Consider the following 24,600-nt stretch of genomic DNA (forward strand, 5'->3'; position numbering starts at 1 on the left):
ATTTAATTTATGCACGAAAATATGATTATATTTAGTCATAAACTCTGATTGAGAATCACCCAAAATATACCTTCTATCAAATATTTGATTTTTCATTTAATTAAATCATTAAAAATTAATTTTAAATGAAATAAAATTATGTAAAATCAAATAAAATGATATAATTTATGGCATATGTTTTGGATAGCTTGTGGACCAAGTTTGGGTCATAGAATGTAGGCCCATTTGTAAGAATCTCAATTTTGAACCCTCCTTTTTTCACATTTGGTCCCTCAAAATCACCTGACTTTGATCAAGCATATCTCCTTCAATTTTTAAGCTATGAGGGAGATCTAATACTTTTTAGAAACCTCAAGAGATCCTCTACAAGCCACTTTGGAATATATTTTTCATTTGAAGCTTTTATCTTGACCATATTCTCTTTGGGGAAAAACTGTTTCTGAAAGATGCCTGGCTTGTGAGACACAAAGTTGTAGAGAATCCAATTTCCTTCAAAATAGGCTTTGAGTGGGGAATTTTTGATGTTCCATGTGAAAGTTATGCCCAGTCAAAGTTGGGTTGACTTTCTCCTAAGAAACCCTAATTTGAACCTTTTTATATTTGTTCATCTCTGAGTTTCTATTAATGGAATCATGATCAATTCTTGATCAAATGATGGTTATGCACCCCATACTTGATGTTTGCCCAATGATTATGGTTTGAATCATGCCTTGATTGTGATTGACCTTTCAGTTTGAATTTGCTGACTGTGAATCATCTGGATTATTTGAATGAGCCACGTCTTGAGATTTGAACCTTGCTTTTGCTATGAGATAAGTGTGGAAGGTAAATTTTGGGGTATGACAATTGTAAATAGAACTGAATGATGGATGATCTGAACGAGACATAGTCGTACGCTTTAATCCTTAATTTTTGCCTAGGCCGCCCTTTCAAGTTTTCAGCCTACCAGGGTACCCTTTTTTGCCCAAGTCGCCCTTTCGGATTTTCAACTTGCCGGGTGTACAATTTTTCTATATATATCCCTAACTTTTGCCCGAACCCTTTTGGTTCGCCGGGATGCCCTTACTTTTGCCTAGGTACGTCGACCTAGCGGGTCGTATTTATGTATAGTATTTTTTGACTATGTCTACATTCACAAGGTGTGGAAAGTCTTCACCGTCCATAGTAGTGAGTATCGTTGCTCCTCCAGAGAAGATTTTCTTGATTACAAATGGTCCCTCATAGGTGGGAGTCCACTTGCCCCTACGATCACCTTGTGGTAGAATGATTCTCTTTATGACCAAGTCACCAGTCTGGTATGCTTGTTGCTTGACTCTCTTGTTAAATGCCTTGATCATACGTTTCTGATATAACTGCCCATGACAAACAGCCGCGAGCCTCTTCTCATCAATCAGGTTTATCTGGTCTAGTCGAGTTTGAATCCATTCATCTTCCTCTAACTCTGCATCTTTCATGATTCTTAGAGATGGAATCTGAACTTCAATCAGTAACACTGCTTCCATGCCATAGACTAGTGAAAATGGGGTTGCCCTAGTTGAGGTGCATGCTGAAGTGCGGTAACTATGAAGAGCACATGGTAACATCTCATGCCAATCTTTGTAAGTAACGGTCATCTTCTGTACAATCTTCTTTATGTTCTTGTTGGCGGCCTCCACTGAGCCATTCATCTTTGGTCTATAGGGAGAAGAGTTATGGTGTTTGATCTTGAACTGCGTGCAAAGTTCAGTAATCATTTTGTTGTTCAGGTTGGTACCGTTGTCTGTGATAATCCTTTTGGGGATGCCATATCGACAAATAAGGTTGTGCTTAATGAATCGAGCCACCACATTCTTAGTAACACAAGCGAATGAAGCATCTTCTACCCATTTGGTGAAGTAATCAATGGCCACAAGGATGAAACGATGTCCATTGGACGTAGTAGGTTTGATTTCCCCGATCATGTCAATGCCCCACATTGCAAAAGGCCAAGGAGCAGTCAGAATATTCAGTGGAACTGGAGGTACGTGTACTTTGTTGGCATAGATGTGGCACTTGTGACAAGTTATGGACTGCTGATGGCAGTCAGTTTCCATAGTGGACCAGTAGTAACCCGCTCTCAGAATCTTTTTAGCCATAGTATATCCACTAGAATGAGTTCCAAAGGTACCGTCATGCATGTCTTCCATAATCTCTTCTGCTTCCTTCTTGTTCACACAACGAAGCAAAGTTGAATCATGATTGCGCTTGTATAGGGTACCATTACTCAAGAAGAACTTTGAAGAAAACCTTCTCAAGAACTTCTAGTCGTTGATAGATCCCTCTTAAGAGTATTCCTGAGCTTCGAGATATCTTTTTACTTCATGAAACCATGGCTTTTCTTCAACCTCGTCAGTAGTTATTTCGTAGCAGTATGCCGGCTCGTCATGTCTTTCAATAATAACTATAGGAGCCTCGTTGTCCCATCTGACCTTGAACATGGACTACATAGTAGCTAATGTGTCTGCCAATTGATTCTCCTCTCGGGGAATGTGTTCAAAAGTAATCTCTTCTAAATGAGGAATCAAAGATAACACCAAATCTTTGTAAAGCATGAGATTAGGATGCTTCGTGTCCCATTCTCCTTTGATCTGACTAATTACTAGGGCTGAATCCCCATATACTTCCATGAATTTGATTCTTAGGTCAATAGCAGCTCTGAGACCCAAGATACATGCTTCATACTCAGCCATATTGTTGGTACAATCGAAACAAAGTCTTGCTGTGAACAGGGTGTGTCCACCCGCAGGAGAGATAATCACAGCGCCAATACCATTACCAAGTGCGTTCGAAGCTCCGTCAAAAACCATAGTCCATCGAATCCTGGTTCAGGTCCTTCATCCGGACCAGGTTGTTTATAATCAGTCACCAGCATAACATCTTCATCTGGAAACTCAAAACTCATAGATTGATAGTCGTCTACAGCTTGCTGTGCCAAATGATCTGCTAACACACTTCCTTTGATTGCCTTCTGTGTTGTATACTGGATGTCGTACTCCATTAATATCATTTGCCATCTTGCTATTCGTCCTGAGAGGGCAGGCTTCTCGAACACGTATTTAATAGGATCCATTCTAGAAATCCATAAAGTGGTATGGTTCAACATATACTGTCTCAGTCGGCGGGCATCCCATGCCAAAGCACAACAAGTTTTCTCGAGCAGTGAGTATCTTGTTTCACAGTCGGTAAACTTTTTGCTAAGGTAGTATATTGCATGCTCTTTTCGACCGGACTCGTCATGTTGCCCCAGTACACACCCCGTTGAGTTCTCCAATACTGTTAAGTACATAATTAGAGGTCTTCCTTCAATAGGTGGTATCATAATCGGCGGTTCTTGAAGGTACTTCTTAATTTTGTCAAAGGCTTCTTGACATTGGTCATTCCATTTCACTGCTTGATCTTTCCTCAGTAGTTTGAAGATTGGCTCACAAGTAGCGGTCAAATGAGAGATAAACCTGGCAATGTAGTTCAAACGTCCCAAGAATCCTCTAACTTCTTTCTCATTCTGTGGAACCGGCATTTCTTGTATGGCTTTTACTTTTGCAGGGTCGACTTCGATACCTTTGCTGCTAACAACGAAACCTAGTAGCTTACCAGACCTCACACCAAAAGTACACTTATTTGGATTCAGTCTCAACTTGTATTTCTTCAACCTATCAAACAACTTCTGCAGGTGGACCAGATGTTCTTCTTCGGTGTTGGACTTTGCAATCATATCATCAACATAGACCTCTATCTATTTGTGAATCATATCATGGAACAGAGCTACCATTGCACATTTATACGTTGCCCCTGCATTCTTCAACCCAAATGGCATGACTTTGTAACAGAATGTGCCCCATGGAGTAGTGAAAGTCTACTTTTCCATGTCTTCAGGTGCCATCTTAATCTGATTGTAACCTGAGAAGCCATCCATGAAAGAAAATACTTTGCATTGCGCAGTGCTATCAACTAGAATGTCAATATGTGGTAGGGGAAAATCATCTTTAGGACTTTCTCGATTCAAATCTCTATAGTCTACACACATTCTGACCTTTCCGTCTTTCTTGGGTACCGGTACTATATTGGCGATCCATGGTGGATAACTCACAACTTTCAAGAAACCGGCATTGAACTGCTTCTCAACATCTTCTTTGATCTTCTGAGCCATATCAGGCCTGCTTCTTCATAACTTCTGTTTAACCGGAGGACTATTTTCTTTGATAGGTAGACGGTGAACCACTATATCAGTATCGAGCCCAGGCATATCTTCGTAGGACCAAGCAAAGATCTCAACATTGTCTCGTAACATCTGAATTAACCTCTGTTTGACAACATCCTCTAATTTGGCCCCTATCTTGATTTCTTTCTTTTCTTCGTCAGTACCTATATTCACAACCTCAATTGGCTCCTCGTGCGGCTGTATAGTCTTTTCTTCTTGCTCTAGTAATCTGGCAAGTTCTCTGGGCACTTCACAATCTTCCCCACCTTCGTCCTCAGCTTGGTAGATCGGATTTTCAAAGTCATATTTAGCAATAGCAGAGTCGTTATCAATAGGATCCAGAGTGGATATAGATCTGCAGCGCATTATGTGGGTGTATGTAAGAACACATAGCTGTAGAAAAGTAAAGAAAATAAAAGCGAACACACAGTTTTGAATACGAAACGTCCAATGCTTTATTGAATGAAAATATGCTTATGAGATGATAAGCCCTAACAAATGGACCGTTGTGCCCCGGGCAAGACACACGGCTTTAAAGTTTATTGTTTATTGAAATACAGAAATTAAAACTGGGAATCATAAAAACAAAACAAAACTAGAAACGGCAATTACTCCTAACTATAGGAGATAGCATAGAGCAGGATGAATAGCCATCACATAGAACACAGTGTTGAAGGTCTGGGAACTTACTCTGATCGGGAGCTCAACTTCGCCATGTACAGTACTCATTGAACCATCAAAAGCTTTTACTATCACATCAATGGATTTCAGCACGATTCCTTCAGGGTTGAGCTTGTCCAGTACTAACTTAGGTAGTACATTCAGAGACGAGCCATTTTCAACCAGTACATGGGCCAGAGTGGTGCCCCCACATTCAATGGAGATGTGCAACGCCTTGTTATGATTGTTTCCACTAGGACTTAGATCAGCATCAGAAAACCCAAGGTAATTATCTGTCGTCAGGTTTGCGATACAATTCTCGAGTTGAGTGACAGAAATCTCTTGTGGCACATGGGCAGCCTCTAGAAACTTCATCATGGCTTTGGCGTGAGTCTTAGAACAACTCAAGAGTGAAAGCATAGAGATCTTGGAAGGAGTATACCCCATCTGTTCAATGATGTCGTAGTCACTCTTGCGGATGATCTTCAGGAACTCATTTTCTTCTTCAGAAGATGTATTTTCAGTAACGGTCTCAACTGGTGTCTACAATGGTCCTTTACCTCGAGTATCAGCATTAGGAGTATTTGTAACAGTGGGTGAAGCAGTGTTTGGAGAGATCTCTGGAGAAAACACTCTTCCACTTCTTGTCACTTTACTAGTTCCGGCAATATTACCCACATCAGGATTGGCGTCTTTAGAAACTCTGTCAGCTATGAGTTCTTGCTTAACTCCTTGAATATAAACCTCGGCACCATAGTTCCACGGGATAGCCTTGTCAGAAGAATACGGAACTGGACCAGGCTTAGTGATGATAATAGGAGCCACACAGGGTTCAGCAGAAATCTTGAAAGGAGCCTTAGTAGGGATCTTCAGTGGAGCTTTGGAAATTACGGATACTTTTTCAATTTTCAAGCCAGGGGAGAAACCTTCACACAAATTCTCAATAGAAGGAATCTTCTCAAATTTGATAGTGCCACGATCCATCCAGCCTTGAATACCTCTTTTCAGATTCTCACAACCATTGGGTTGGGATGCACAGTAATAACAGCCCGGGCCGCAACCTGGAAATAAACCAGCTTGCAGCAGCTTTCTCTTGATGTCAAGGAGAGGAGTTGACAGATCTCTCACATCATAAACATGGATTGTGTCTATGATAGCGTTAACAGTTTTGTCATGCTTTGGCATAGGAGCAGTAATGACATTAGGGGTTTCTGGCGGGTCAAACTCAATTTCACCAGAATCTATCATGTCTTGGATCTTATTTTTCAATGCCCAGCAATTATCAACACTGTGTCCAGGGCTATTAGAGTGGTACACACATTTTGCATTAGGATCATAGTTTGGAGACGTGGTAGTGACGTTCTTTGGAGGATCTCTTATGGTGATCAGATTGACCTTCAACAGATGTTGCAGGGCTTGAGATAAAGGCATGTTAATTTTAGTGAATTGCCTTTTAGGTGTGTCTGAGCTACGCTGATACACTTGTCTAGGAGCTTGTTGAGGTGTTGGTGTAGAGATGAGAACAGCTCCAACAGATTGGTTTTGATCACTCTTATTACGGCCCCTCTGACTATGAACAGCATTAGACTCGTTTCTTCCATGATAGGGCTTCTTTGTAGTACCAGAAGATGTGCCTACTTGAATCTTCCCACTTCGAATTCCACTCTCCACATGTTCCCCAGTCAATATGAGATCAGTGAAACCAGATGAGGAACTACCCATCAAGTGACTATAGAACGGCCCAGTTAGTGTGCCCATGAACATGTCCACCAATTCCCTATCAGTTAAAGAAGGTTGGACTCTTCCAGCTAAATCTCTCCACTTTTGAGCATACTCCTTGAAACTTTCCTTAGGTCCCATAGACATGCTTTGTAGTTGCATGCGAGTTGGTACGAGGTCAGAGTTATATTGATATTGCTTGTAGAAAGCAGCAACCATGTCTTCCCAAGTGCGAATGTTACCACTCTCCAGCTGATAGTACCATTCCAATTGAGTTCCAGACAAACTCTCTTGAAAGAAATGAATCCATAGTCTTTTGTCTTCAGTATGAGGTTGGATCTTCCTCACATATGATCTTAGATGCATCTTGGGACAAGAGACTCCATCATACTTAGCAAAAGTTGGAGTCTTGAACTTTGGAGGAATGACGACTCCAGGAATGAGCCCTAGTTCCTCAAAATCCAGCCCAGGTACTTTCTGAATTTCCATATTTCTCAACCGTTCCTCTAGTAGCCTGTACTTCTCATCAGCATAGTCTTCTTCATGGAAATAGTCTCCCTCATCATCATCTTGATTAGCAGAGCCTCCATTGCTTCCAGCGTTGGTCTTGATACTAGCATCATCATCTTCTTCTTCCTCCTTGGGAATTTCAGCTTCTCCGGCCTTTTTGAAAGGGCCTTTGAATCTTCTCCCCAGGTTGAGAACACCTTTAGGTTTCTTGGTCTTCTTTTCCTTCTTAGTCAGAAGGGATTTCAGCTCATCTTTCCTTTTGGACAAGTTCAGGATCAAAGCTTGGAACTCAGCATTTTGAGCCTGGAGATTCTTGACAGATTGTTCGAGATCCATTTTCTCACTGAAATAAACAGCGGAAAGGTGAGGTATTTGCTTTATAAAACCTGTGATGTAATGTTTATGAATGGTCTGATTATGCATATGCGATGTTTTCAAGGACCTTGAAATTTAAATTTGTTTAAACAAAAGAAAAGAAACAAATTTTATTAGTAATAATTAAATTGTAATTATGGTTCTTTGCCATTTTTAGGCTTACAAAAAAAACAACTAAATAATAAACAACTAGAAATAATAATAAAATAAAACTTCTTCAAGTCTCCCATGGACGCTTTCTCTTTGATCCGATGAAGTTGTTGATGCCTTGCTCCGCATGAAGTAGTTTCGTGAGCTCTAACACTTGCTTTTCTTTTACACGGAATTGGGCTTCAAAAGTATCTCTTTCTTCTTTCAACTGAACCTATGACCTTTGTAGCTCTTCTAAATCAGTAGGCATGTCCAGATAGAGAATAACCAGAGGAACCTTTTCTTCACACTCTGGTTCCACAATCACAGGTCTAACATAAGGATATGGCATGACAAAACGCTGAGCGCGAGTGCGCACCCATCTGAGATAAGGCTCTGAAGGAAGGGAGTTCTTTTGACCCCAACTCTTGCTATCAACCTTGTACACTTTGTTCCAAACGCATATGAACTCTCGGCGTTGGTTTTGAATATCTTCTTCGTAGCTGAAAACAACCCCTTCAATAATCATGTGATGAGGACCATCTCTGCAAGCATAACCAAACTGTCGTAGGGATAATGAAGGGTTGTAGGTGATTCCCCCTCTAATGCCAAGGAGTGGCACATTAGGGAATTTCCCACAATGATCAATAATAGTGACGTACTCCTGAGATATGATGTGCCAACGAATATCTGAATGAGAAAGTGACATAATCCTTCGGGACCATTGCATCTTTTGATCATTTCTTAACACTGAACGAGGAAGGTGCGAAATAAACCACCTAGATAGCAGAGGTGTGCAACACATAAGGGTTCCTCGCTTCTTCATGATACGGGAGTGAAGAGAGTGTAGAATATCTCCACGTAATGTAGGCACTAGATTATGGGTCAAGAAGATCTTAATTGCATGCACATCAATGAACTGATCAGGATTAGGAAACAATACCAAACTATATATCAATAAAGCTAAAATATCTTCAAAGGCATGGTAACTCATGGCTTTCAGGAATTTTCGAGCTTTCCCAAATAAGAATTTGGCTGAGAGACCTTCGACCCCATTCTTGGTGTCCCAGTTGGAAGCAATGTCCGATCTCCTTAGGTGTAGCGCAGCAGCAATAGTCTCGGGTTTTGGAGTATCCTCCAAACCACTGAAGGGTAACTGATCAGAGATGGGTATACCAAGTAAATCCGAGAACTCCTCCAAGGTAGGTACACACTGGTAATCTGGGAACGTGAAACAATGATGCTCAGGATCAAAGAATTGGCATAAGAGTCTCATCATACCTTTCTCAAATTGAGAGGTGACCAGTCAGAGTAGATAACCATGTCTTTCAACAAACTTGGAATCTCTAGGAACCTTTAAGACAAGCTCCTTAAGCTCAGAAGGTATTCCCACGAAGTTGAGTCGTACATAATCCCTAGTAACAAAAGCCATGTCCTACAAAACAGTACAAAGATAAATTTCTTGGTCCTTGAAATCGTTAGTGGGTATGATATGCCATGATGTCATGATGCCAAGTAGATAATAAACACAAACAAGTCACACAATTGCCTTAAGGGTAGGCTTGCATGAAGTCCATAGGTATATACCCTCCTTCCTTTCGTTTAGTTGGTTCAACCTGTCCTAGAAGAGTAACTGGGTTCTATGGTGCTCATATCCCTGATCTTTCTCGCAGGCATTGTCTCAACATAGCACTCAATCGGCTAGCCAAAAGCATCCCTAGATTCCAATCTCAATGAGTGTAACATCGAGTATCAACCGGCTTCAGTCAGGAATCCGAAGCCAGCCATCTCGCTACTTCTTACAAGTTAAAGTCAAGTTCAACTAAGGTTCTAAAGGCGAATTAGTGCTCATGACACCACGCGGTAGCCAAATGTCTCCTCGATCAGATTCAAGGGCCATCAGGACAAACCAAAGCGTCGCACTAACGGTGGCCACCAATTCAACCATAACGATACATGTCGTACAGCCTACCTGGTCTCATGCCACATACCTAAGGTACACTAGATGCGGGTGTAGGATCTTTCACATAACAGAATACCCAAAACAGCCTTGAAAATTAAAGCAAGCAAAGCAAACAATAGAAACAATTTTAAAGTGAATCCTAAGCTTTTAAAGTAACCCCTCTTTTATTAGAAAATTCTCTCCAGCAGAGTCTCCAGTTCTGTAATACGGTGAACTGACTTTATTCGAAATGTTGCGGATAGCAAGAGTCGCCATCGACTTTTATTTTATCCAAATTAATAGAAAGGCTAAAAGAACAGGAAAAAACCTTTTAAAAGAAATCTTGAGTTCGGGGGGTAATTTATGCAAAGGGAAGGTGTAAGGCACCCTTTGCATCCATGATTTTCTATGGGCTCTTAATTGCTTTGCTCTTTCAGAAACCAAAAGTTTAGAAATGTAGAAGAAGAAGAAACAGGGACTTTAGCTCGTAAATGAGCGTAGCCTTGTGAGTTTTTAGAAAAGAGTAGAAAAAGAAGTTTTAAACCAGAGCATGCAATTAAGGGAAAATTACCTGGTTAGATGAAAAATGTTCTTTTAGCCTTTTAAGGCTATCCATACCATAGAAGGGTAGGGAAGTCCTTTTATTTGGAGGTTAAAGGGTAGTCGAATCATCGTTCGCCATAAGACTGTCCCTGCCATAGAGGGGCAGGTAGTCTAAGGGAAGGATCAGAATAGCCATTATTTTTTAGGCAACCAGAGGACACCTCTGCATTTCGTAGGCAACTTCGAGGGACTAGATCATATTAGCGAATCGAAGGCAGCATCATTAGGGACTTATGATCTTAAGAACGAACTGAGGGCAACATTGCTAAGGTATCCTCGTATTCGAGGGACTTGGCTATTCTGCACTGAAAACACAAGGCAACAAGCAACAAGAGGGGTACCATAAAAGGTGTGTGGGTGCACAATCACGTGATTAATTCAGAAAATTTATCCTATAATTAGTTATTCTAGGTTCAATTCGAGTTTCCACGCCCTAAATTACTAACCACGCAGTAATAATATAATATATCACAGTTTTAAGTGCCTTCAAGGCCACACAATACACCCAGGAAGCAGTTACATAATAAGTCATGGGGATAGGGGAAAAAGCAATAAGAATAAAAACCCAACAAGGCAAATGGTTTGACATAAGTAATAATTTAAAAGAGAAAATAAAAAAAGATGAATTTTAGGGTTACCGAACATTCGAGCTTTGACCGGTTGGGCAACCCTGAAAATTGAAACAGAAAAAATAAACAACAAAGGGTGAGTGCATTACCAATTCATTGTTGATCGAAAGTAAACCCTAATTCATTTTATAAGGCTAAAAATAAATAAATAAATAAAGAATCAGGACTAAACTTTTTGATCTGAGATGGCGCGCAGTCGGACGAGCCCTGATGGTAACCCTGAAAACTGCACAAAGAAAAAGGGCAAAATTTTCAGTGTAGGAACGATCTCGTAAACCCTGATTAGGGCACAAGTTAACCTTGGTTAATAGAATAAATAAATAAAAACAAATTAATTGTTGGTTTTCAACCCAATTAATTAAATCGGTGAAAATTATGTTTCGATTAAATATCCTAACCCTAATATTTATTTTCACTCAATGAATAAAAATATCTATAATTAATTAAGTTAATTAAACAATTTAAATTAATTTAACATTAGAAGTAAGAAATATTAATTAAAATAATAATAAAATAAATGTTTTTATTTTAAACAATAAGAAAAAAAATTTATAAAAGGGATATTCAAGAATAAAATATGAATAATTAAAATAAAAAGGATAAAAAAAAGGTAAAAAAATAATTATGTAATTAAAAATAAAAAAAATTAAGAAAAAGGCTTAGCTGATCCTGTCTTGCGCATCAGGCGGGGAGCATGATGTGCCAGCGTCCTTGGTGCGTGGCATCTGAAAAGGTGGCCATCAAGTGGTTGAGAAGCTGAGAATATTGTACTCGTTCGTAGACATGATGCACCTGATCCCCTTTTTTAAAAGAATTTTGCGCGTCACTCGTCCAGCCAATAGAACGATGACACGCAGTCATCTTCTCCAGACGACCCCCTGCAAATCCTTTTTTACATCGCTTTTTCCATGGTAGCTGTAAAAGCTTGCCTTTACTACACCTGTGAAATCGAATAACATCCAAAACACAACAAAAATCTTCCGCGACCACGCTATTGCGATCGTCCATATGCCACGAGTTCCATGGTGTCTATGAATTGACCTAATCTGACGTTAATCATGAAGCCCTAATTCAAGAACTATAAACCCTAACATGGCAATCCAAGGCAATCGTACACGAAAATGCAATTAAACATCCAGAATTAATCAGAACATCATGATAAACACGAACACACATTCAAAATTCAATTAAAATGCATGGAATGTTGTAATTGAGTGAATACGAATTTGATCAAACCGTGAGGGAATGAAGGTGTCTCCGGATGCTTCAAGGCTTGCCAAGGATTGAGAAACACCCAGGGATACTCTGGGAATGCGTTGGAAACTTCGAATCCTCTTGAACCAGCCTAAATCTCCAAGAGCAACTTCAATTTTCTTTAATATTTGTGTGCTCGGGTTAGGTCTTTTTGAAGCTGAAAAAAATGTCCCCTAGAGGTCTGAAAATTCATATAGAATCAAATAAATGTTACAAAGTTCGTGGCAACCAAATTTGAAATCTTGGATAACTTGAGGATCAAGATTGGGCCAAAAAGATTGGACTTGTTTGAAATAAAATCCATTTTGAACCACTTTTTTTCATATTTTTCCCTCCAAAATTAGTCAACTTTGACAAGGCATATCTCCCTCAATTTTTAAGATATGAAGGAGTTCTAGGACTTCTTGGAAACCTCAAGAGGTCCTTTACAAGCTACTTTGGAAGCTTTTTTCCATTTGAAGAACTTATCTTGATGATATTGGCTTTGACAAAAAACTGCTTTTGGTTGACTTTCAAAAAGGACCTATTATCTTTTGATCCATATCTCTCAAATGAAGCATTTTTAGACTTGGCATGTGAGAGACAAAGTTGTAGAGAATTCAACTTCCTTAAAAACGAGCTTTGGATGGGAAATTTATGATGTTCCATGTAGGAGTTATGGTTGGTCAAAGTTCAGTTGACTTTCTCCTATGAAAACCCTAATTTAGAAACTTTTGAATTTGTTGATCTCTGATCTTCCCTTGATGAACCATGATCAATTCTTGATCAAATGATGAATGATACTTCAAAATAAAGATGTTGACAAAAAATCAGGAGTTTTGACTGTACTTTGAACACAGTTGACTTTTAGGTCAAATCAGTTGACTGTTGACTTTCTGAGCAATAGAGTGATCAACTCTTTGAATTGAGCCGGACATTTGTCATGGAGGTAGTTTGAAACATCATAAGCCATATGAGATGCATTGGGGCCTTGGATCCCTTGATTTTCTTCAGGAAAACATAAACCCTAGTTTCTTGAACCTTTGTTTAGGAGAGATGTATCTGAGTCTTGAACTTTGATAGGAGTTTGATTTAAGAGAAATAAGATGGGCAAATTTTGGGGTATGACAGTGTGAAACATAGAAATGGATGGAAGAGCGATGTTGCTATTGGTGCTGCTTTTCAGGTTGTTGTTCAATTTGTGCAACAACATCCCAATGTTGGTGGGAATGATAGGCCCCGTGCATTGGAAACATTTTAGAGGAATCATCCTCCTAATTTCAAGGGTAAGTTTGATCCTGACGGAGCGGGAACTTGGCTCAAGGAGATTGAAAGGATCTTTTGAGTCATGGACTATTCTAAGACACATAAGGTGCGTTTTGGTACACATATGCTGGCAGGAGAAGCTGATGACTGGTGGGTTAGTACTCGTCAGAGGTTGACAGCGGTGGGCAAGGTTGTTACTTGGGTTGTATTCAACAGAAAATTTTTGAGGAAGTATTTTCCAGAAGATGTGCGCGGAAAGAAAGAGATTGAATTCATAGAGTTGAAACAAGGGAATTTATCTGTAACTAAGTATGTTACTAGTTTTGTAAATTGGTAAAGTTTTTCCCACAATACTGAGGCTACTGCTGAATTCTCAAAGTGTATCAAGTTTGAGAATGGGTTTTGTCCGGAAATCAAGTGAGTAATTGGATATAGAAGATTCGTAGATTTCCAAAGTTAGTGAATAGTTGTGAATTCATGAAGAGGATAGTAAATCTCATTACAAGATTATGAGAGAGAGGAGAGGCAAACCATAATAGAACTGTGGGAAGCCTTACGATGCTCCAACTGGCAAGGGCAAACAACAAGTTGTTGAAGGTAAGAGGCCAAGAGGGGGAGGTGCTGCTGCTAAACTTAGATGTTTCAAATGCAGTGAGTGGGGATATCGGATCAGTGATTGTACAGGCGATTTGAAAAAGTGTTTCCGTTGCGGAAAGGGTGGGCATGTGATAGCGAACTCCAAACACAAGGTAGTGACATGTTTCCATTATGGTGAAGAGGGGAATATCAGTACTCATTTTCAGAAGCCAAGCCAAGCTCAATCCGGTGGAAGGTGTTTTCTTTAGAAGGGAGTTATACATCTAGTGAAGATAGGTTGATCAAAGGTATATGTTCCATTAATAATACTCCTTTCGGTACTATTATTGATACTGGTGCTACACATTCCGTTATTACTGCTGATTGTGTGAAAAGGTTGAATCTTGTATTATCTTCTATGAATGAAGAGATGGTTATCAATTCTCCAGCTAACAGATCAATTACTACCACTTTAGTGTGCTTGATGTGTCCTTTGTCACTCTTTGGCAGAGATTTTGCTGTGGATTTAATTTATTTACCGTTGAGTGGACTGAATGTGATCTTAGAGATTTATTGGTTGGAGTTTAACTATGTACATATAACCTGCTACAACAAGTCTGTTCGGTTTTTTGCTCCTGATGAGGAGGAAGAAGCTTGTTTATTGACTACTAAGCAAATGACTAAGTTGATGTAAGACGAAGCTCAAGTGTTTATGTTGATTGCAACTTTGTCGGTTGAGAATCAAGGTGCGATTGATGAATTGAAGGTGGTACGTGACTTTCCTAAAGTATTTCTCGATGATATGTCTAAGGTGCCGCCAGAAAGATAAGTGGAGTTCTCTATTGATCTTGTTCTTGGTACCAGACGCATTTCTATGGCACCGTACAGGATGTCAGTATCCGAGATAGTAGAGTTGAAGAAGCAATTAGTAGACTTGTTTGAAAATAAATTTCTGAGACCAAGTGTTTTGCCTTGGGGAGCTCCGGTGTTGGTGAAAAAGAAAGACGGCAATATGAGATTATGTGTAGACTATTGACATTTGAATAAAGTGACGATAAAAAACTAGTATTCACTTCCGAAAATAGATGACTTGATGGATTAATTGGTGGGTGCACAAGTATTTAGCAAGATTGATTTGAGATCGGGCTATCATCAAATTTGAGTTAAAGACAATGATATTCAGAAGACGGATTTCAGGACTCGATATGGGCATTATGAGTATTTAGTGATGCCATTCGGCGTTTCTAATGCACCAGGTGTATTTATGGAGTGTATGAATATAATCTTTCATACGTATCTGGATGAGTTTGTGCTAGCCTTTATTGATAACATCTTGATCTATTCTAAATTGGAGGAAGAGCATGTTGAGCATTTGCGAATTGTTTTGCAAGTGTTGAAAGAGAAGAAATTATATGCAAAGTTGTCTAAGTGTCAGTTTTCTTGGTCGTGTTATTTCACGTGATGGTATTGTTGTGGATCCATCCAAGGTAGATGTAGTGTTACAGTAGGAGGCTTCAAAATCAGTGACAGAGATAAGAAGCTTTTTGGGCTTGGCTGGTTACTACAAAATGTTTATCGAAGGTTTTTCTAAGTTAGCAGTTTTGTTAACTCAGCTAACTTGTAAAGACAAAGCATTTTTATGGGATGTTTAGTGCAAGGAAAGTTTTACAAAGCTAAAGAAGAAGTTGACGACGACTCCAATTTTGATATTACCTAACCCGAAAGAATATTTTATTGTGTATTGTGATGCATCTAAATTGGGTTTAGGTGGCGTGCTTATGCAAAATGAAAAAGTACTAGCTGATGCGTCGAGGCAATTAAGGATTCATGAACGGAATTATCCTACTCATGATTTAGAGATATCTGCAGTTGTGTTTATACTAAATGAAAATTATATGGTACAAGCAACACATGTTCATACTGATATCTTAATAACAGATCTAATATCGATATAGATGTTCTGACATCTATTATGACATCTGAATAGACTTTTAAAATTGTGTGATTATGCAGAAAATAAACATGCAGAAACATAAATAACACACACGGAATTTTTTACCAAGCCAAGAAATAAGCCCACTATAGTATTAGTTCAAAGCCTAAACAAGTCCCATGCTTACAACTTTCCATCCTAATCACTATCATGTGCTACCTTTACCTAAGACCTTCTTATATATGAGAAATCCCATCTCACTTCTAATCACCGCAAATATGTATAATAGTCCCAGTCCTACTTACTATATAACCGACCTTTCACATATCAGAAGATCATACTTCAAAGATCAAGTCACAAACCAGTGACAAGGGAAGACTACACATCCACTAAAATATTCTTATGTTGCTTCACAACTTCAACTAAGAAAATAACTTGATCTTACTTAAAAGCTTTGATCAAGAACATAACTCAACTCTCATGTTTAAAAGCTTTAAGAGTGAGAACAAAAACTCAACTCATTACCTAAAGGTTTCTGAGTGAGAACAACAATGTCTACCTCAAGTATCAAAAGATACAAGGGTGAAGATGCACCTAAACAAGAGACTCTCAACCCTGCAGGATTTGATTCCCCTAATTTACAATATTTCTTTAAAAAAAGGTTGCATTACATTGGGTTAGGTCTTCTTTTTCAATACACCTTTGCAGTCCATGGGCTTCGAAATCTGCATCCAGATATTTCTTGATCCGTAAGGTGATTGATGTACCAATTATGTATATAAATCTCTTTAAATCTTGGCACACAAATATCAAGTTTCCTAAATTGTCTTGTCATCCAATTTTGGCCACATGTACAACTGGAGATACAAAAGATTATTCCAGATTAAATTATCCTGACCTGTGAAATAAACTGAAATATATCCAAGATAATTATCTCAGGATTAAATCAAATCACTCAAGATTTTAAAATAGCATATGTTAATGTTCTGTTATAACATGTCACAACATCTGTCAAGACATCTTAATTGAGTAACTTGTTAGAACATATTTCCATAACATCAATATTAAACAAAGTTTTAGCAAAATTGTGCCAATCCTAAAACCATGATACTTACAAAATAGTAAACAAATATCCTCTTGATAGAATGTCAAACACTTTACACACCATCAATCTAGAAAGACAAGTTTATCTCATCCAACACAATCCCGTATACTATCAATAAGAGATTAAGGGTGATCAGTTCCTTAATTTGTCAATAGGTAGCCGACAATCACGTTGAGGCATAAACCATCATTACTAAGCTATAATAGCCTTCCTTTCGAACTTGTACTCAAAGTCACTTAAAGCACCATGGTCCGATAATCTCCATTGAGGTTTACAAATGCTTCCACAATTTCCTTCTCATTAGATCTTGTCGATATGACACCATCGCCCAAACACATTACATGGTCTACATCATAGTCACTTAGCATCACGCAAATGCAAAGAATCTTCTAACTCAAGATACATTACAATTCATTTTTCTCCAACCGAAGTCTTCATCCATGTAGAGTACTTTAACAACATTCATAAGTCTTTAGTTTTCCTTTATATCTCACCACAACGAGGTCCATATATTTTCACCTAAGTATCTCATTCCAATCGCAATCTCAATAACCCCATCCCCACATTCGGTTGATGATAGAAACTCCCCAAGTTCTCCTTGACACATGCCAATGTTTTGCCATTACAAACATGATTCTAATCCCCCTTGAATTTATTTTCCCTTTATCGTTACCTCTCTTTTCCTGAAAGTTATCGTCACTCTTAGTAACCGGCATATGTTGCATCTCCATGTACTTCCTCCAACACCTTCACATTATTCCTAATACCAAACATCTCATTCCCTCAACTCATTCCTTAACAACATATCGTACTTGACCTCGTCTCAAACAAACTACGATAATTTCCATCTAAGCCCATAAAGTTTCTAGTCTCCGTAGCCGAATTCGGAGCCTTCCAACCTAGAACTGCACCTACATTGGATGGACTCACAAATACTATCACTCGAAAAATATCTCATCTGCTTCGAACAATGCAGCACACGAGTTCCTAAAACTCAAGTTATGAAATTTAAACATTTTCGAGATTAAGGAAGCATTATCCCAACGAGCTTCCTCGTACGCCAGACGAACCAAGTCAGTATCCAAACTCTCAAATTCCTCAAGTCCTTCACCCAGCAAGCTTTTCTTTCGCCCGACAAACACACGCTCGCTTGAGGGTCACCCGACCAACACATGGGAGAATCATGCCAGTAGCCTCTATATCCTCTCGTTCTGAAAAAGTCCATTCGCCCGACGGCCCAATCGATTCGCCCGACGAATCAACGCAAACAGGGAAATTCTCTTGTGATTTTTCTGCACAAAAACCCAGTCCAAATTCTTGCGATTTCATCATATTACAAGTCCTAAATCATCATCTAAAATCATCATTTCATCGCATAATCACAACTCAATGTAGTATACATTAGGGGTATCATTCTATTGCAAATTCATACCTCTAATTCATCAATATCCTTCACATCATCAACAATTCATCATAACCCAAAAACTCCAAAACCAATTCTACAAATCTGAAAGTAACCCGACCTCAATCCGACTATACTGAAGACATACTCATTTACCAGTTGGTACATCAAATCGTCAATCCTTTGAAGTGGATACTCAATCTTAATAGTCACCTTATTTAACTGCATGGGGTCTACACATAATCTCGTACAACCATATTTATTCTTAACTAACAACACAGGAGCACCCCACGAGTAAACACTCGGTCGAACAAACTTCTTCTCAAGCAATTCTTCTAGTTGTTTCTTCAAATCAACCAATTATGATGCTAACATTTCGTAAGGAGCCATTGGCACCGGACTCGTACCTGGTACTAAATTTATGACAACTCTACTTCACGCTCTAGAGGTATTACCAATGTAATTTGGAAATACATCTTGGAAATTCACACACAGCATGCAACTCACTACTACTCCTTTACTTAGTATCCAACATAGCAACACTATGAACAACATCACTTCATCCTTCACAAATTCGTCTAATTTCTCAGCCGATAAAAACATCAATCTTCCACTGTCACCAAACTCGAATCTAGACACTGGAGGTAAGCCGCAAATATTTTTAGGGAAAACGTCAAGGAATACACATCCCTGGCATATCACTAGCCGTCACCTTGCTCTCTACCCTCCGAGAAGTAAAGATCAACAATGCAAGATTGTTCCCAACTTGACATGTAGACAAGAGTCACAATTTCTTACTTTCTTTGGATTCAGAAACACTATCGGCTCAACAACACTTGCACTCTTGCACTCAACGGCACAACGAACCAACACTTCACAACAGAAACATCTCAGAGAAGCATAAGACTCCCCCCACTTGTTTCAAACTAACTGCTGCAGACGAATAGTTAGAAAACACTCACCTACTGACAGTGTTCCACATAAATGTCGTATACCAAGGAACAAACAATGTTAGACAACCTGGACGGACGGACAAGCCTGCTCTGATACCACCAATGTAACACCCTTCTACCCAATATATATTTTGCGAGTAATTTTAAATCAATTTATTAAAATACAAGCATCAACAAGAGTTTCTAACATCATATATATATATATATATATATATATATATATATATATATATATCATGCCCCTTAACACGGGTTCTCTACATAATAACAATTAAACTTTCTTTTGAAACATCAATATAAATTCAAATATCATGCAGCGGAGTCTCAAAATTAAAATATAGTAACAATTATCCGTCATGTTTCATCATTCGTGATTTAAATCTCAAAATTAAATTCAAACCATTAAAGGTAACTCATAGAATCATGTTCTCAAACAATTAAAGTATTCAAATCATACGATCCCAATCAGATGTTACATATCAAAGCAAGACCCTTTATTCAACGGAAAAACTAAATGACGCTGGAGCTATCCTTACTCCTTAATAAGCTAGTCCTGATCACCTGCGCGTACCCACGTGGAGGAAACATTCAAACAAAAAGGGTGAGTAATTCATAATCATTATAAAAGTCATAGGGAATAGATATAGTACTCATATCAAGGAGATACCAATCATATAACATCATTTAACACATTCCATCACATAACAACAATCACCAATTCTTCACGTCACAACATCATAAATCCAAGAATCAATCAAATATTTCACCTAAATTATACCAAAAATCATCTTCCAAGAATCAATCATGGACATAAATTAATCCAAGTATTGTGCAATGTCACAAATAATGAAGTTCTACTTAATAAGACTCATGCATGTGGTACCAAAACATCAATGATGATTTAGTCATCGCTATTCTCCAAAGATCCCCACGAATATGATCGATTTCCCGCCTGGATTCAGAGCACCTCACAAGTTGCACTCAATCCACACTATGGGATTGAGGCCATCACTGGACCAAGACGTCCTAGCATCACTGGATAAATATCTTGCAAACTCACCGAACAAAATTCCTACAAATGCTATGAATGCATGATGCCCAACACCACATAAAATACGACCATGACTAGTCAAAACACATAATCATTCATCATACATCATCGCATGCTTCATATTACACACATCATCATAACATAATCAATTCATCATGTTATTCATAACTCAACCCATGTTTCCTACATACTGTAGCGGGGAAATTTGTGAGACTAAATTCATTGAATGACTTAGCTCATATTTTAAATAGAGTCGCCACCGTGCTTTACTGTTTCCAAAGGAAATGGGAGAAAGAGCAAAATAAAACCCACAAATGTTTTTAAAATCAAAACTAATAAACTTATTAGATATTTAGGTACAGGGGGTTTGTTATGCAATGGGAAGTTGTTAAGAACCCCTCGCATCTACGATACTCTGTAGGAACCTTTTTATTGTTTATTATTGTCATAAAATGCCTTTATGTTTTTTTGTTTAAATAGAGTGGGGGATGAGAAAATAAGGTTTTAAAAGTGAGCTTGATAAGATATCGCATCTTAGGCCTACATACCCCTTAAGTGAAATTGGGAAGTCAGAGCTTCTGTAGTTCCTCTTAGAAGGAAAATAAAAGGCCAAGCGGCAAAATATTTTTGGGTGTTGAGCTTTAACAATACTCAACGGGTTTTTAAAATGTTATGCTTTAAAATACTTAACAAGTTTAATAAAAAAGAGAGCCAAGCTTTAACAACACAAGGCTAGGGTTTAATAAAAAAAGTTGGTTGAGCTTTAGTAATACAAAACAAAAGGTTGATTAAAAATGGTTGAGCTTTAACAATACAACACCATTTTCAAAAACAAGTGGGGTGCAAAGCTTTAACAATACTAAGCACAAATTAAAAGAGTTTTGGAAAAATAGATTTAGTACCTTGACAATTTTAGTCAATACCATTCCCATTCGTTTGGATATTTAGCAACAACTTAAGCAATCAATCATGAATACCTCAAGTGATGTGTGTGATAACATGTGTATAATAAGATTAAAAAAGTGAGTATAACAATGATATTAATGTATAAGACTCAAATGCAAATGGTTTAAGGACAAGGGAAAATTTATACCTTTGGATCAATTCATGTATGAATGAATATGATGGATGATGGATGAATAAGTTTATATATATATATATATATATATATATATATATATATATATATATATATATATATATATACACACACACACACACAATGATAATACTATAAACAAGGTATAAATATACAAGGATAAAAGTCAACAAGTATATGTACAAGTATAGACAAAGAGATCAAAGCAACAAGTTATATCAACATGGTGAAGCTAAAGATCAAAAGATGTTCAAATTAGGGTTTTGAAATTAGGATTTTGAAGCACACATAAACCTAATTGATTTTAAGATTGATTAAAAGCCACATCCTACAAGAGGAGTGGTCTAAGGGAACATGGTATTATCAGAGTTGATTTTAACCTTGCCCTAACTGATTCACACAAAAATATTAACAATTTACTTGGTGGAAAAAGTAAAAAGAAATGATTTAAAAAAGGTTTTAAAAATATAAAAGACTTGTTTTTGATTTAATTTTTAAATGACCAAATAATAAATATTTTTGTATTTTTTAATTATACTAGTAGAAGACCCGTATGTCCGCACGGGTAATTTCATTCATATCTTAGATCATTCGATAAAGAGGTAACAAATAAGCAACACGATAAATTCATTGTCTAGTAACTATAAATACATACAAATATCACTAATAACCATAAATATCTACAATATTTTGTTGATTATAATAAAAAAAGGTATTGTGATGATAGTTTCTCGTGAAAATACTGAGTTTATGGTAATTATAAAAATTTATAATATTTTGTTGATTAAAATAAAAAGTATTGTGATGATAGTGTCCCGTGAAAATTAAGACTCCCTCTGGTCCCATTTATCAGAAAAGATTCCTTTTTAGATACATTGAATAAATAATGTATCTGGACAATATATTGTCCAGTATCTAAAAAGAGAATCTTTTCTTATAAATGGGACCAGAGATAGTAGTTTTAGTCATAAATTCATATGAGTCGCTAGGAGTGGACAATGGGCCGGCGTATTCGGATCCAAAAGTGTCACCAAGCCTAAACTCCGGTTGACTTTAGAAGCCCAAAATTATTGAACTCATCTAATTTTAGGCTCAATTACAATTTTTTCAATAATTTGTTGAAAAAAAAACATTTTTGATATGCTGCTACATGTTATAATATAAAATAATATAAAATGCAATACAAGTAATAAATTAAATCACTATCAATATTGTTAATGATATGATAATAAATTTCGTTTTTCGCCAAGTTTAAACATAATAAATGACTGATACAAATAGAAAATAATTAGATATATTAAACCAATATTATCCTGTTACATCAGTAATATTATCAAGTTTTGATATTTCTTTGCATCTCATCCATTTTCAATTCTTCATGCAAATTAATATTGAGACTTCTCAGGCTTCATGTATAGAATTAGGTACTGGATTCAACAATCAACATAATAAAATCATATGACAGAATAAAAATATACATAAATTTAGAGACTTTAAAATTAAAGATTAGAAGATAAATGAAATCTAAATATACTAATAACATATTAAGATTCAAAAATTTGCATCTCACTTAGAAATCATTGATACTTGTATTCATCAAGCATTCAAACCTAGAATTGTTTTAAAAATAAATACAAAGATCTAGCAAAAGAAAACTAAAAGGAATCATTTTTTTAATTTTTTTTAATAAAATAAAACAATATAAAATTGATAATGCTCTCTGATATGATTTTCCAGCAAAAGCATCATATGACTATTCAGAAGATTCAATAACCAATTGCTTGCAATTAGCATACAAAGCAACAACAAATTACACGTCCACAAAATTTTCTGGAGATACCTTTCAAGGATGAATGTTATCAAAACATTAGCAGACAAAAGTAGTTGATCCTAGTCTTGACACCTCAAATAGCAGTGTTCAATCTTTGGCCACTAATCAAACAAACTTCTTTTTAACTGCAATTTAGAGCTAGAACTTATATTCTGATCAAGGGTGTCACTCAATTCATTTTCATTTACTACAATGCCAGATTCTTGCAGCGCTTTGAATACAACTTTTCTCATTTTCTTCATCTTCAATCCACCAGGATGAGATTTCAAGGCTGCTTTGATAAACTTCTTCCATTTTATTTTCCTATCTTTAGTCTTCTCGCCTAGAATTACTTCGTCATTTTTTGTGTCAACAGAAGCGTCAATCTTGCATTTTTTAATAAGACCACCCTTTGTTGCATCAAGTTTCCTCTTTTTCTTTTCTGAAGAAACTTCACTCGCTGGTTTCAAGTTATTTTCTTCAGAAGGCTCTTGCAATTTGGGATGCTCCGCATTGATGCCATCTTTCTTCGCTACACCATCAGAAGCAGCCTCTACTGCATCCTTTGCATCAGGGGCATGTTTCTCTGCCTGGACGGATGGCTGCTGCGAAGCATGAAATGCTTGGGCTTTTGCCCCGTGTTTCTTTCCTTCAGCATGGAGAAGAAGCGCTTGCTGGCTTGTAGCTCTTGTATTGCAACAACTACAGAACCAAGGAGGACAATTAGATAAACCCACATTAATATCAACCTCTGGCCTTTGCTTCTTATCTTTGCCCGACTTGGCAGCTGAACCATTCAAAGCTTTACCTTGGCCTTTCGGACCATACTTCTCCGCTTCAGTAATACATTGAGTGTGATTTTGAACGGTGTCTCTCCCAAACATATCATTTGAAAAAAGAAACAAATCAAAACTAACATTTAAGGTAATTGTTATTTACTCCAAGCCAAAACAATATAATTGGTTGTTGTAGCCTTCCCAAGCCAAAACAATACCTAATGCGCTAAACAAAGAGACACCCAACTCAATAGCTAACAAAAGCTCTTGACAAAGGAAAAAGACTCAATTTTCATTTTTTCATTTGAAGTAGCAGATTTGGCAATTCCACTCTCTTAATCTATCAAATAGAAGATCAAGTAAACTTAAATGCAAAAGTAAATACAAGACCACAATAAAACCCAATTAAAATTAGTTAATTGCACACATTTTACACATACACTAGTACAAAAATGTTAATTTACACCCGTTTTTTATTAAATTTACACCCATTATTTTTAATAAAAATCGGGTGTATATCCACAGGGTGAGAAATGTCTAACGAATTTACACCCGTTATTTTTAACAAAAATCGGGTGTAATTGGGCGTAATTATGTTTTTAATTACACCCTG

General features: G+C 37.4%; 1 protein-coding gene across 1 annotated transcript; it reads right to left on the reverse strand.

Annotated features, from left to right (window-relative positions):
* Positions 1-23,333: 23,333 nt before the first annotated feature.
* LOC131628265 (UBP1-associated proteins 1C-like) lies at positions 23,334-24,095 on the reverse strand. The gene has a single exon (XM_058899125.1). It carries the CDS (start codon positions 24,093-24,095, stop codon positions 23,334-23,336), a length of 762 nt encoding a protein of 253 aa, XP_058755108.1.
* Between the last annotated feature and the right edge of the window lie 505 nt (positions 24,096-24,600).

Source organism: Vicia villosa, unplaced genomic scaffold (genome assembly GCF_029867415.1).
Source record: "Vicia villosa cultivar HV-30 ecotype Madison, WI unplaced genomic scaffold, Vvil1.0 ctg.000437F_1_1, whole genome shotgun sequence".
NCBI classification, from domain to species: domain Eukaryota; kingdom Viridiplantae; phylum Streptophyta; class Magnoliopsida; order Fabales; family Fabaceae; genus Vicia; species Vicia villosa.